At 46.1% G+C, this 15727-nt stretch overlaps 1 protein-coding gene across 5 annotated transcripts in view; it reads right to left on the reverse strand.

Moving 5' to 3' along the window:
* Positions 1-15727, reverse strand: part of LOC139365180 (C-Jun-amino-terminal kinase-interacting protein 4-like) — a 73786-nt gene that overhangs the window by 49421 nt on the left and 8638 nt on the right. For all 5 annotated transcript variants that reach the window (XM_071102634.1, XM_071102632.1, XM_071102631.1 and 2 more), the window contains exons 2-4: positions 8212-8332; positions 1714-1784; positions 788-882 (exon numbers count right to left, since the gene is read on the reverse strand). In XM_071102634.1, coding sequence (XP_070958735.1) covers positions 788-882; positions 1714-1784; positions 8212-8332 — 287 coding nt within the window. The remainder of the gene's footprint in view (positions 1-787; positions 883-1713; positions 1785-8211; positions 8333-15727) is intronic.

Here is a 15727-nt window from a genome sequence, read left to right on the forward strand (position 1 = left end):
TGTAAGGTCTACTACACCTGTTGTATTCAGCATTTCACTGTAAGGTCTACTACACCTGTTGTATTCAGCATTTCACTGTAAGGTCTACTACACCTGTTGTATTCAGCATTTCACTGTAAGGTCTACTACACCTGTTGTATTCAGCATTTCACTGTAAGGTCTACTACACCTGTTGTATTCTGCGCATGTGACTAATACAATTTTATTTTATTTGAAAAGTTGTCAAAAATATTAATAGTAAAGCACAGATACCAAAAAATTACTTTAAGTAGCACTTTATTGTTTTTACTTAAGTACTTTATCATGCTCATCAACTCTGTCTCTCGAGTTGCGCAGCAGTCTAAGGAACTGCATCTCAGTGTAATAGGTATCACTACAGTCCCTGGTTTGAATCCAGGCTGTATCACATCAGGCCGTGATTGGATGTCCCATACGGCAGTTCACAATTGGCCCAGTGTTGCCCGGGGTAGGCCGTCATTATAAATAAATAACAATTTGATCTTAACTGACTTGCCTAGTTAAATAAAGGTTACATTTTTTTTTAAGTCAAATAATCAAACCACTCATCCCCTGTGGATGGGGACATTGTCATCCTATGGTGGCATAGCCATGGTAGCCAAAATAAAGGCCTGCCCAGAATATTTATGCATGGGATGGGATGTTAATTCCTTAATTATCTCAGGAAACAGACCAGTGTGGAAGTACCTGTTTTCAATAGACTTTGTACCCTCATTTAATCAAGTGTTTCAATTATTTTGGCAGTTACCTGTATAACACCAAGCCTTACCTGACTCTGCCCACAGTTCCAGAGTCTGAAGTCTCTACTACACTCATATGGTGGAGCTTGATCCTCTCTACATGCTCCATGTAGTTATGTATCATCTGTAATGGACAGAACAGACAGGTTAGTTCTACATGCTCCATGTAGTTATGGATAATCTGTAATGGACAGAACAGACAGGTTAGTTCTACATGCTCCATGTAGTTATGGATCATCTGTAATGGACAGAACAGACAGGTTAGTTCTACATGCTCCATGTAGTTATGTATCATCTGTAATGGACAGAACAGACAGGTTAGTTCTACATGCTCCATGTAGTTATGGATCATCTGTAATGGACAGAACAGATAGGTTAGTTCTACATGCTCCATGTAGTTATGGACAATCTGTAATGGACAGAACAGACAGGTTAGTTCTACATGCTCCATGTAGTTATGGATAATCTGTAATGGACAGAACAGACAGGTTAGTTCTACATGCTCTGTGTTGTTATGGATCATCTGTAATGGACAGAACAGACAGGTTAGTTCTACATGCTCCATGTAGTTATGGATCATCTGTAATGGACAGAACAGACAGGTTAGTTCTACATGCTCCATGTAGTTATGGATCATCTGTAATGGACAGAACAGACAGGTTAGTTCTACATTCTACATGTAGTTATGGATCATCTGTAATGGACAGAACAGAGAGGTTAGTTCTACATGCTCCATGTAGTTATGGATCATCTGTAATGGACAGAACAGACAGGTTAGTTCTACATGCTCTGTGTTGTTATGGATCATCTGTAATGGACAGAACAGAGAGGTTCGTTTTACTTTTGGTACTTGAAATCTTATTCTTAGGAAAACAATACAGATAGGAAGAGTTCCCTATTTTCGCCCTTTTCTCTCTCTCTCTCTCTCTCTCTCTCTCTCTCACTCTCTCTTTACCTCTGTGTGTCTTTGATGGAGTGAGTTGAACTCCTTCTTCAGCTCAGACTCTCGCTCTTCCATCCTGCCGACTGAAGGAGAAGAGAAGAACGAACATCAGTCAGACAGTCAGTCAGTCAGATTATCAGTTTGTCAGACAGACAGTCAGTCAGTCAGATTATCAGTTTGTCAGACAGTCAGTCAGATTATCAATTTGTCAGACAGTCAGTCAGTCAGATTATTAATTTGTCAGACACAGTCAGTCAGATTATCAGTTTGTCAGACAGACAGTCAGTCAGATTATCAATTTGTCAGACAGACAAGACAGTCAGTCAGTCAGATTATCAGTTTGTCAGACAGTCAGTCAGTCGATTAGTTTGTCAGACAGTCAGTCAGTCAGATTATCAGTTTGTCAGACAGACAAAACAGTCAGTCAGTCAGATTATCAGTTTGTCAGACAGTCAGTCAGTCAGATGATCAATTTGTCAGACAGACAGTCAGTCAGATGATCCGTTTTTCAGACAGACAGTCAATCAGATTATCCGTTTGTCAGACAGACAAGACAGTCAGTCAGTTAGTCTTTTCCAACGCCAGTCTAGTCAGCTGTTAAATGAGTAGCTGTTCTTATAAGGAAACACACAGACAGAGAGGCTAACCAATGAGTCATTAGTAACACCATATTGTGCCAAATGACCACACAAATAGAACTGCTTTGAACTGAGATAAAATACTTTCATATTCTTGTGTTTCCAGAGAGACGACTGTGTCTGTTATCAACGCTGTTATAGCCACTACAGCCAGCCCACATTATCAACATCGATTGAAAGCAGCCCAACAAGGAAAGATGTGGGACAAGCTATACTCTACTCCCTGTAATGACAATGATCTGCCACTAGGTGTCGTCGGTTCAACGGTAATAAGCCATCAGACACTAGACTGATGTGTGACGCCAATGGGGCGGGGAACTCACAGCACAGAGGAAGTAATCTCTCTCAAATGATTTTAAATAGGCCCGATTTAAGAGGTGACAAAAAACCCTAATCCTCCCATTAGTCTGTCTGGTTTAGCCTAAACCTGGCGTGGAGCAGCACAACAGCCGGAGAACAGCACAGGGATACTATCAATTACACTGACATTAACACTCTTCAAACGCTGCTGGGACACTGGGATAATGTTTGAATTGAAAATACTGCTGTGAGGTTATGGTAAAGTTTGAATTGAAAATGCCATGACTATTCTAGAGGGAATCTGTGTCTGTTTCTGATGTGAAAGGAAAATAAGGGCGGGGTAACTTCATGTGATGAATTGATATGTGCTGTTGATGTATACTGATCAAACAGAGCATCTCCACTCTGTGTCTAGATGAAACAGAGCATCTCCACTCTGTGTCTAGATGAAACAGAGCATCTCCACTCTGTGTCTAGATGAAACAGAGCATCTCCACTCTGTGTCTAAATGAAACAGAGCATCTCCACTCTGTGTCTAGATGAAACAGAGCATCTCCACTCTGTGTCTAGATGAAACAGAGCATCTCCACTCTGTGTCTAGATGAAACAGAGCATCTCCACTCTGTGTCTAGATGAAACAGAGCATCTCAACTCTGTGTCTAGATGAAACAGAGCATCTCCACTCTGTGTCTAGATGAAACAGAGCATCTCCACTCTGTGTCTAGATGAAACAGAGTATCTCAACTATGTGTCTAGATGAAACAGAGCATCTCCACTCTGTGTCTAGATGAAACAGAGTTGAAGAGGCTAGAGGTTTTCATGGTGATGTTCTGGTACAGGGATAACCCTAGAATAATCTGGAAAGTCAGATAATTGCGTACTGGGAGAATGATATAACATGGGAACATGGCACCACTACAAGGTCAACGGTACCATTTCCATGATGTAGCCGACTGGCACTAGGAACGCATGTCACACAAGGCTGTGGTGGTGGGCCATTTATGATGATGTCATCGGACTGGCAGTGCAGTCCAGTAGTGGGTGCAGCGTGTCGTTATTCATGGGTCTTCATTACAGTATGATCAGTTCCTCTTTGGTGGATGAATTCCCGTTGATTAGCATAGCAGGGACCAATGAATTCATTCTATCTGACTGTAGATTACAGGATAAGGGCCCCATCCCCATCTCCCTAATTAACATCATCTCACTGTGGTGTTACTGATATTATATCAAGCCATTACACATCTCCTGAATGAGGGACCACTACTCCACATCACATAGAGGAGGACAGATTGTTCTGACTCCAGATTAGTTAGTTAGGTAGGTAGGTAGGTCTCCCTGTCTCAGGGCTAATTAGCCAGAGCCATATACTGCATGTTGTCACACCCTGACCATAGTTTACTTTGTATATTTCTATGTTGTGGTTGGTCAGGGTGTGATCTGAGTGGGCATTCTATGTTACATGTCTAGTTTGTCTAGTTCTATGTTCGGCCTGATATGGTTCTCAATCAGAGGCAGGTGTTTGTCATTGTCTCTGATTGGGAACCATATTTAGGTAGCCTGGGTTTCACTGTGTGTTTGTGGGTGATTGTTCCTGTCTATGTGTTTTCACCAGATAGGCTGTTTAGGTTTTCGTTACGTTCATCACGTTCTTTATTTTGGAGTGTTTGTATTGATTCGTGTTTTACGTTTGTTCATTAAAACATGGATCGCAATCTACACGCTGCAATTTGGTCCGACTCTCCTTCTCATACAGAAAACCGTTACAGAATCACCCACAACCAACGGACCAAGCAGCGTGTCAACAGGCAGCAACAGCAGCGTAAAGAGGAATGGACATGGGAGGACGTTTCGGATGGCAAGGGCTGTTACACTTGGGAGGAGATACTGGCTGGAAGAGATCGCCTCCCATGGGAACAGGTGGAGGCACTTAGGAGAGCAGAGGCAGCCGGAGAGAGGAGCCGGCGATATGAGGGAACACGGCTGGCAAGGAAGCCCGAGAGGCAGCCCCAAAAATTTCTTGGGGGGGGGCTAACAGGGAGTATGGCTACGCCAGGTAGGAGACCTGCGCAAACTCCCTGTGCTTACCGGGGGGCTAGAGAGACCGGACAGGCACCGTGTTATGCAGTGGTGCGCACGGTGTCTCCAGTGCGGGTGCATAGCCCGGTGCGGTATATTCCAGCTCCGCGTGTCGGCCGGGCTAGATTGAGCGTCGAGCCTAATGCCATGAAGCCGGCTCTACGCAGCTGGTCCCCAGTGCGTCTCCTTGGGCCGGCTTACATGGCACCAGCCTTGCGCTCGGTGTCTCCGGTTCGCCTGCATAGCCCAGTGCGGGCTATTCCACCTCGCCGCACTGGCAGGGCGACCGTGAGCATTCAACCAGGTAAGGTTGGGCAGGCTCGGTGCTCAAGAGCTCCAGTGCGCCTGCACGGTCCGGTTTTTCCAGTACCACCTCCACACCCCAGCCCTCCGGTAGCAGCTCCCCGCACCAGGCTTCCTGTGCGTGTCCTCGGCCCAGTACCACCAGTGCCAGCACCACGCATCAGGCCTACAGTGCGCCTCGCCTGTCCAGCGCTGCCAGAGCCTTCCTCCTCTTCAGCGCTGTCGGAGTCTCCCGCCTGTTTAGCGCTGTTAGAGCCTTCCTTCTCTACAGCGCTGCCGGAGTCTCCCGCCTGTTCAGAACTGCCAGTTTGCAAGGAGCTGCCAGTTTGCAAGGAGCTGCCAGTTTGCAAGGAGCTGCCAGTTTGCAAGGAGCTGCCAGTTTGCAAGGAGCTGCCAGTCTGCAAGGAGCTGCCAGTCTGCATTGAGCTGCCAGTCTGCATAGAGCTGCCAGTCTGCATAGAGCTGCCAGTCTGCAGGGAGCTGCCAGTCTGCAAGGAGCCGCCAGAGCTGCCAGTCTGCAGGATGCCGCCAAAGCTGCCAGTCTGCAAGGAGCCGCCAGAGCTGCCAGTCTGCAAGGAGCCGCCAGAGCTGCCAGTCTGCAAGGAGCCGCCAGAGCTGCCAGTTAGCATGGAGCAGCCAGAGCCGCCAGTCAGCATGGAGCAGCCAGGGCCGCCAGTCAGCATGGAGCAGCCAGGGCCGCCAGTCAGCATGGAGCAGCCAGGGCCGCCAGTCAGCATGGAGCAGCCAGAGCAGCCAGTCAGCATGGAGCAGCCAGAGCAGCCAGTCAGCATGGAGCAGCCAGAGCTGCCAGTCAGCATGGAGTCAGCACGGCATTTTCACCAGATAGGCTGTTTAGGTTTTCGTTACGTTCATCACGTTCTTTATTTTGGAGTGTTTGTATTGATTTGTGTTTTACGTTTGTTCATTAAAACATGGATCGCAATCTACACGCTGCAATTTGGTCCGACTCTCCTTCTCATACAGAAAACCGTTACACATGTGCTATACAACTGCACCCATATACCATGTATACTGTACATGTCTAGCCTGGTGTCTAACTGTTCCCACATATGGATGGATTGATTCATCACGTTTTTTAAGCATCAGTGCAGTGTATTACATTAACATGCACATTGTGGTGGAAATACTTCCCAGCCATTCATACAAACCACAGTGACTGTGGCCAGCTATGGTAGGGGCCTTTCTCTCTGCCTGCCCAACAGGCATCCATCCGCAGGACAGCTATGTGGTCCTTCTCTGAGGAGTGGCGAGAGTGGGTAGGATGTAGACCGAGTTAGTGTGTTTAGAACGTTGGCTCACTCTGTTGGGTGGACTGGGTGAGAGGAAGAACTGCATCTACGCAATATTCTGTTTCTTTTTGACAAAAGACAATGAACGCCATTGTCAAAGAAACCAAGAGTTGTGTCTGCAGATCAGGGTTGGGGTCAATTCCATTTTAATTCCAGGCAATTCAGAAAGTAAACCAAATTCCAATTTTCCTAACTGAAAAGCATTGAAGATAATTGGAATTTCAGTGTACTTCCAGAATTGACTGGAATTGAAATGGAATTGACCACAACCCTGCAGCAGATACACACCATGTCTAAACAGCATTCTAGTGTATCACTGTCCTGCAAAGTAACCACGGATCTGGAAGTCCACTCATCTTCTCCTCCATACAAGCTTCCCAATTGAAGTAAGAGGGCAAGTAAGAGATGATGCCTGCAGTCTAAGACTATCCACACAGACAGAGTAGCTTGTGGGCAACTCTACACATAGAGTAGCTGTGGACTCTGCCCTGGTTGGAGAACGCATGAATTGACCCATGAATTATTCACCACAGACTGGGAGTGGCAGCAGCCAGGACAGCGTGCTCTACAGATGGTTAACTATATGAATAGGAGTCGTAACTGTTTATACACACAGGGCGTGTGCCGTTACGATCTGCATTTCCCAGGCCTGGGTTGCCAGTCTGTTTCTGCTTTAGCAATTGTTTAGCATGACAACAATAAAGCAAATGGCTGAAGCAGGAACTGGCAGTCAGATTGTCATTTTCCTAAGACTGAAGAACAACAGCAGTATGTCAGTTTATGAAGCTATGGTTCTCTCCTCCTCAATAAGTCATTGCTAACAGAGGTTTGAGCTAACACATCACACTGTGGATGCATGTGTTCCCTAAAGGCACCGCATCAGACTCCCCTCCTAAATCCACCAATGGGATGTGGTGCCTGGCTGCCACTTAAAGAGGATGGGAGTAACAGTAATCCTGTAATCCCATTACTGTCACCCAAAAAGAGTGTGAATGAATGCGTGTGTGTGCGTGCGTGTGTGCGTGCGTCTAATTAGTTGTCCGAGGGATTAATGGGAGACGAGAAAGGCAGAGGCAGAGAATATCATGGAAATACATTTGCACTGGGCTCCATGGAGATGCTATATATGGACTGCTGTGTGCAAAATGGTAGGCATACCAATGATGTGAAATGGATGTATGTGGCTGTGTGGGTGGGTGGGTAATGTATGTGTGGATTCAGTGTGAGAGGGAGAGAGGAGAAACAGGAGTGAGATGGTGAATCTAAAACCACCTCCTCGCCCCTACCAAATCACTCTGTTGTCACGTGTTGCTCACGAAACTCTGAGGGTGACTTCCAGAGAGCGGCGAGGGGATCAATAAGCCCATCAACGTCAGGACACACTCCTGACTTGAATGATGCAGTTCATGTTACCCTTTTAAATAATAAAACAAGCATAAAATTCAAATGAACAAATCCACCCTGTCGTTTTACAAAATCTAAACCTCAGCAACAGTTAAACATTTAATTTGAGAGGTATTTCTTCTTTTACATGTATCAAGTCTCGATATTAGACAAACAAATGCATTAGGCACGTCTCTCCATTCTTTTGTGGGAAATTGCGAGAACTCTAAAATAACGCAGTGCTTTATGGGATTGCACATTGCTATGGAGCAGGCAATGTTGCAGGCTCAGTGGAAGTGCCTACCGGAGGGGCTAATAAGCCCCTACACACCCTCAATAGCTTTCACTCACTCAGCTTTGGGACACTAGTGCAAATGGCGGATGGTGCATGTGAACGCGAAATGGAGGGTAAGGGGTCGATTTGGGATTCAGCCTGTGTGTGTGTGTGTGTGTGTGTGTGTGTGTGTGTGTGTGTGTGTGTGTGTGTGTAAACTTACTTTGGTCTGCATAGTTCTTGATCTTGAGCTCAAGCTGGCGGGAGTGGGACTCCATTCTGCCCACATGGTTCTGAAGGTCCTTCTTCTCCTGCTCCTGACTGTCCTCAAACTCCATGAACTTCTGCTCAGAGACACACAGAGAGGACTCTCAGTAACTCTCTCTCATCAGTAACATATACAGTCGTGGCCAAAAGTTTTGAGAATGACACAAATACATAGTCTGCTGCCTCAGTTTGTATGATGGCAATTTGCATATACTCCAGAATGTTATGAAGAGTGATCAGATTAATTGCAATTAATTGCAAAGTCCCTCTTTGCCATGCAAATGAACTGAATCCCCCCAAAAAATTCCACTGCATTTCAGCCCTACCACAAAATTACCAGCTGACATCATGTCAGTGATTCTCTCATTAATACAGGTGTGAGTGTTGACGAGGACAAGGCTGGAGATCACTCTGTCATGCTGATTGAGTTCGAATAACAGACTTGAAGCTTCAAAAGGAGGGTGGTGCTTGGAATCATTGTTCTTCCTCTGTCAACCATGGTTACCTGCAAGGAAACACGTGGCGTCATCATTGCTTTGCACAAAAAAGGCTTCACAGGCAAGGGTATTGCTGCCAGTAAGATTGCAACTAAATCAACCATTTATCGGCTCATCAAGAACTTCAAGGTGAGCGGTTCAATTGTTGTGAAGAAGGCTTCAGCGCGCCCAAGAAAGTCCAGCAAGCGCCAGGACCGTCTCCTAAAGTTGATTCAGCTGTGGGATCGGGGCACCACTGTCAGGACTCCGACCGAAGGTGGCTCCCCTTCCCGTTCGGGTGGCGCTCGGCGGTCGTCGTCGCCGGCCTACTAGCTGCCACTGATGATTTCCTCCCCCTCCTTATGTGTTCATTGAGTGCACCTGTTTTGAATTATGTATAATTTGTGAGGCTTTATTTAGTCAGCCGGCCCGCCTGGTTCCTTGTGCGGGATTAATTATTGTGACCTTCTGTGTTGTGTAAACTTGTGTGCACGTCTGTGAGTTACGTGCTTTCCCATTTCGTGGGTCTTTTCTGGACAGTTTAAGTCCCCCTGTTTGGGGCGTTTGTTTTGTATTACGCCCTGTGTTTTCGTGGGGTTGGCTTATGTTCGCCGTTGTTGTGCATTAAAATAGCACTCCCCTGAACTCTCTGCTTCCTGCGCCTGACTTCTCACCCACTACACTCAGAACGTTACAACCACCAGTACAGAACTTGCTCAGGAATGGCAGCAGGCAGGTGTGAGTGCATCTGCACGAAGGCAAAGACTTTTAAAGGATGGCCTGGTGTCAAGAAGGGCAGCAAAGAAGCAACTTCTCTACAGGAAAAACATCGGGGAAAGACAGATATTCTGCAAAAGGTACAGGGATTGGACTACTGAGGACTGGGGTAAAGTCATTTTCTCTGATGAACCCACTTTCCGATTGTTTGGGGCATCCGAAAAAAAGCTTGTCCGGAGAAGACAAGGTGAGCGCTACCATCAGTCCTGTGTCATGCCAACACTAAAGTATCCTGAGACCATTCATGTGTGGGGTTGCTTCTCAGCCAAGGGAGTGGGCTCACTCACAATTCTGCCTAAGAACACAGACATGAATAAAGAATGGTACCAACACATCCTCCGAGAGCAACTTCTCCCAACCATCCAGGAACAGTTTGGTGACGAACAATGCCTTTTCCAGCATGATGGAGCACCTTGCCATAAGGCAAAAGTGATAACTAAGTGGCTCGGGGAACAAAACATCAATATTTTGGATCCATGGCCAGGAAACTCCCCAGACCTTAATCCCATTGACAACTTGTGGTCAATCCTCAAGAGGCGGGTGGACAAACAAAAAATTAAAAATCTCACAAACTCCAAGCATTGATTACGCAAGAATGGGCTGCCATCAGTCAGAATGTGGCCCAGAAGTTAATTGACAGCATGCCAGGGCGGATTGCAGAGGTCTTTAAAAAGAAGGGTCAACACTGCAAATATTGACTCCTTGAATCAACTTCATGTAATTGTCAATAAAAGCCTCCGACACTTGCTTGTAATTATACTTCAGTATTCGATAGTAACATCTGACAAAAATATCTAGACACTGAAGCAGCAAATTAATGGAAATTAATATTTGTGTCATTCTAAAAAAAATTGGCCACGACTGTACACACACACACCACTCTCTCACACCACACACACACACACACACACACACACACATTACATAATACAGTTTAAAAGAGACACTGCGAATATAGAGAGCAGAATTATTATTTGACCAAATACAGGACCACCCTGTACGTTATACAGAGGGGTACATGTGTAGCTACTGCCACAACATAGTCTAGACTACACTCTAAGAAGCAGGGATGTCTACTACTATGTTACATAGACAGACCAGGATCTGGAAGTCTTCTGTTCACCCGGAAATGCAGGTCCCCTCCACTCCCACATCCTCCTGGTGTGTCAGAGAAGTGTGTCCTGGACAGAAATCCAGTGTGTGTGTGTGTGTGTGTGTGTGCTTTCACATCCTGCCAGCTGTAATACTTTACTCTAGCCTGCTCTTCAGTCCTCTCCTTTCTTCTTTTCTGTTTTCACATTTATAGATGCATTGAAATTAGAGCTGCCTTCAGTACATCAGATAATGATCTTTTTTCATCATTAAACAAAGCCATAACATTCTATAGAATACATTTCTACCTGTAACGTTCAACACAGCTAGAAAGGCTGCAGCTAATCATCTGGCCACCATACTGTATTACCCAGGCCTTCTGTGCTCCTCTCCCCTAGAAGAACAAACCAGGGAGCACAGCGCCGCTGGAAAACGTGTGGCAAGACGGCATTTGCCCCAGTACTTCAATCTGGTGTGAATGCAGCGGCACTGAACACATTTATCAGACAAATTTAATAGTTCACGTCATAGAAAAACATTTTGCAACAGAAAAGAAAGCAGGCATTTCTTATTGGGCAAGTTGACATAGTACCTTCCCCAATTTCAGCCCGTTTGCATGTTTAGTGAATAAAACCCTGTCCCTGGGATTTCATGTGGTAACCCCCACGCTCGCTGTGACAGGTGGATTCACTTGTCAGTCACAGTGGTCTTCTAGCTACAGCCTACAGAGCCTAATTAACTACACCTCTCAACAACTATGTTTGGTTGCACCAGCACATTGTTTTTTGACTCTGCACTTGGTTTATTTCTTCGCTCACACTCCTCTCCAGTGTGGAATCCTGGAGCAATCTGACTTTGTGGTCTAGTGGAAACTAGAGCTCGACCGATTAATCGGAATGGCCGATTAATTGGGGCCAATTTCAAGTTTTCATAACAATCGGTAATCCGCATTTTTGGACACCGATCATGGCCGATTACATTGCACGAGGAGACTGCGTGGCAGGCTGACTACCTGTTATGCGAGTGCAGCAAGGAGACAAAGTAAGGTGCTAGCTAGCATTAAACGTATCTTATAAAAAACAATCACTAGTTAACTACACATGGTTGATAATATTACTAGTTTATCTAGCTTGTCCTGCATTGCATATAATCAATGCGGTGCCTGTTAATTTATCATTGAATCGCAGCCTACTTCGCCAAACGGGTGGTGATTTAACAAGCGCATTTGCGAAAAAAAGCACTGTCGTTGCACCAATGTGTACCTAACCATAAACATCAACACCTTTCTTAAAATCAATACACAAGTATATATTTTTAAACCTGCAAATGAACACACATTTTCATGGAAAACAAGGCATGTGTGAATAAAAGCAGTTAATAAAAGCAGTTTAGTCATCTAAAACTATCTAGAATGATCCAATCTATAGCTAGCTAGCTAACAAAACTACTAATGTTAGCTTTAGAGTAGCCTTGCTAGATAGCTAGCTAGCTAACATTAGCTAGCTAGGTTGATGCAATCATGTAGCCAGCAGCTAACATTGGCACAGGATAAAGAAGATGAAACAATCTGCTGCTGCTACCCAAGGACAATGGATACGGAAGATCCTGGAAAGTTTGTTAGTCCAGTAATGTTCATTGGTATATTATTTTATTTGCACTGCTGGTGATTATTCACAAAGGTTTGTGTTGCAAATTTCACTGTCTTAAAAGTAAAAAACCTACAAATTCCACCACAGAGCAGTCTACAGACAATATGAACACAACCATAAAGAGTGAATTTATGGATTCTAGCACCACCAAATACAGAGACAGGCAGCCATCTTTGTCGACGAGCTAGTGCATAGTGACACCTAGTGATATGAACTGGTAATGCAGGTTTGGTTAGAATAGAGTGCAACAGAATGAGTAACATTCAATAAAATCTACTTCATGAAAATTATTATTTTCATGAAATATACATTATTTTCAATTAAAATGTTGAAATAAGTTGATTCAATAATTGAATATATGGATTTGACTGGCAATCAGTTCCTACCGTGAGTACTAGGGAACCAAAATATGCTGCGAAGGATGGACACAATAAAGAGGAAAGGAGAGAGGAGAGGATACATATGAGGAATCACAGCATTGAACATTCCATACCCCCATGATTCCTAACACCCCTCATCGGGACTCTGGTTAATGCGGTTCAACAGTTAGGTTGGGCCCTTAGGGCTCTGGTCAAAACTTGTGTACTATATATGGAATAGGGTGCCATTTGGGACACGGACTGCCCTGTCATCATCTCCACTCTCCACTGCAGCACTTTAGTTATCTAATGTTGTTCTTCTGAACGAGGCCCCTTGGCCTACCCAGAGATACTTCTTGAACCGATGGTTAAAATTGCAAAATATGTTTTGGAGTACTACCAGTGTCAGTTTGTGTCATCTGAAACGTTGGTGTTTCATCGACCGTCTCATGTCCCAACAATGTGTTGTTGGAAGCAGTGCAGTGAGTCTAAGCAAGCAGAGTCTTTAAGGGTGAAATATGTTTTCACTGTCCATGGTCAAGAACATCTCAAAAGAAACATCCTCTCACTGTCAACTGTGTTTATTTTCAACAAACTTAACATGTGTAAATATTTGTATGAACATAACAAGACTCAACAACTGAGACATGAACTGAACAAGTTCCACAGACATGTGACTAACAGAAATTGAATAACATGCCCCTGAACAAAGGGGGGGTCAAAATCAAAAGTAACAGTCAGTATCTGGTGTGGCCACCAGATGCATTAAGTACTGCAGTGCATCTCCTCCTCATGGACTGCACCAGATTTGCCAGTTCTTGCTGTGATATGTTACCCCACTCTTCCACCAAGGCACCTGCAAGTTCCCGGACATTTCTGGGGAGAATGGCCCTAGCCCTCACCCTCCGATCCAACAGGTCCCAGACGTGCTCAATGGGATTGAGATCTGGGCTCTTCACTGGCCATGGCAGAACACTGACATTCCTGTCTTGCAGGAAATCACGCACAGTGGACGAGCAGTATGGCTGGTGGCATTGTCATGCTGGAGGGTCATGTCAGGATGAGCCTGCAGGAAGGGTACCACATGAGGGAGGAGGATGTCTTTCCTGTAACGCACAGCGTACAGATTGCCTGCAATGACAACAAGCTCAGTCCGATGATGCTGTGACACACCGCCCCAGACCATGACGGACCCTCCGCCTCCAAATCAATCCCGCTCCAGAGTACAGGCCTCGGTGTAACGCTCATTCCTTCAACGATAAATGCGAATCCAACCATCACACCTGGTGAGACAAAACCGTGACTCGTCAGTGAAGAGCACTTTTTGCCAATCCTGTCTGGTCCAGCGATGGTGGGTTTGTGCCCATAGTCGACACTGTTGCCGGTGATGTCTGGTGAGGACCTGCCTTACAACAGGACTACAAGACCTGTCCAGCCTCTCTCAGCCTATTGCGGACAATCTGAGCACTGGTGGAGGGATTGTGCGTTCCTGGTGTAACTCGGGCAGTTGTTGTTGCCATCCTGTACCTGTCCTGCAGGTGTGATGTTCGGATGTACCGATCCTGTGCAGGTGTTGTTACACGTGGTCTGCCACTGCGAGGACGGTCAGCTGTCCGTCCTGTCTCAGGCGTCTCACAGTACGGACATTGCAATTTATTGCCCTGGCCACATCTGCAGTCCTCATGCCTCCTTGCAGCATGCCTAAGGCACGTTCACTCAGATGAGCAGGGACCCTGGGCATCTTTCTTTTGGTGTTTTTCAGAGTCAGTAGAAAGGCTTCTGTAGTGTCCTAAGTTTTCATAACTGTGACCTTAATTGCCTACCGTCCGTAATCTGTTAGTGTCTTAACGACCGTTCCACAGGTGCATGTTCATTGAACAAGTATGGGAAACAGTGTTAAACCCTTAAAAATTAAGATCTATGAAGTTATTTAGATTTGTATGAATTACCTTTGAAAGACAGGGTCCTGAAAAAGGGAAGATTTTTTTTTGTTGCTGGGTTTATATGTGATGCATTGTGGGTAAATGGTGACTGACTAATTTACAAATAATAATGAGTAGGCCTAGTTACATACACTGCTCAAAAAAATTAAGGGAACACTTAAACAACACAATGTAACTCCAAGTCAATCACACTTCTGTGAAATCAAACTGTCCACTTAGGAAGCAACACTGATTGTAACGGTTCTCCTCTTGTGAAGTAGAGGCGGACCAAAGCGCAGCGTGGTGGTTGTTCATTGTATTTTATTGACGACACTATACATGAACAAACTAACGAAAAAACAAGAAACGTGAGAACTCAAAACAGCCCTGTCTGGTGCAAACACAAAAACAGGAACAATCACCCACCAACAAACAGTGAAACCCAGGCTACCTAAGTATGATTCTCAATCAGAGACAACTAATGACACCTGCCTCTGATTGAGAACCATACTAGGCCGAAAACATAGAACTGACCCAAAACATAGAAAAACAAACATAGACTGCCCACCCAACTCACGCCCTGACCATACTAAATAAATACAAAAACAAAGGAAATAGAGGTCAGAACGTGACAGTACCCCCCCCCAAAGGTGCGGACTCCGGCCGCAAAACCTTGACCTATAGGGGAGGGTCTGGGTGGGCGTCTGTCCGCGGTGGCGGCTATGGCGCGGGACGCGGACCCCACTTCACCATTGTCTCAGTCCGCCTTATTGTCCGCCTCCGTGGCTTACTCACCATGCCCACCCCTCTCAATGACCCCACTGGACAGAGGGGCTGCTTGGGACAGAGGGGCAGCTCGGGACAGAGGTGAAGCAGCTGCTCGGGACAGAGGGACAACTGCTCGGGACAGAGGGACAGCTGCTCGGGACAGAGGGGCTCTAGCGGCCCCTGGCTGACTGGCGGCACTGGCGGCCCCTGGCTGACTGGCGGCCCCTGGTTGACTGGCGGCACTGGCGGCCCCTGGCTGACTGGCGGCACTGGCGGCCCCTGGCTGACTGGCGGCACTGGCGGCCCCTGGCTGACTGGCGGCACTGGCGGCCCCTGGCTGACGGGCGGCACTGGCGGCCCCTGGCTGACGGGCGGCATTGGCGGCTCCTGGCAGACGGGCGGCATTGGCGGCTCCTGGCAGACGGGCGG

The sequence above is a fragment of the Oncorhynchus clarkii genome, chromosome 13 (assembly GCF_045791955.1).
Source record: "Oncorhynchus clarkii lewisi isolate Uvic-CL-2024 chromosome 13, UVic_Ocla_1.0, whole genome shotgun sequence".
NCBI lineage: Eukaryota > Metazoa > Chordata > Actinopteri > Salmoniformes > Salmonidae > Oncorhynchus > Oncorhynchus clarkii.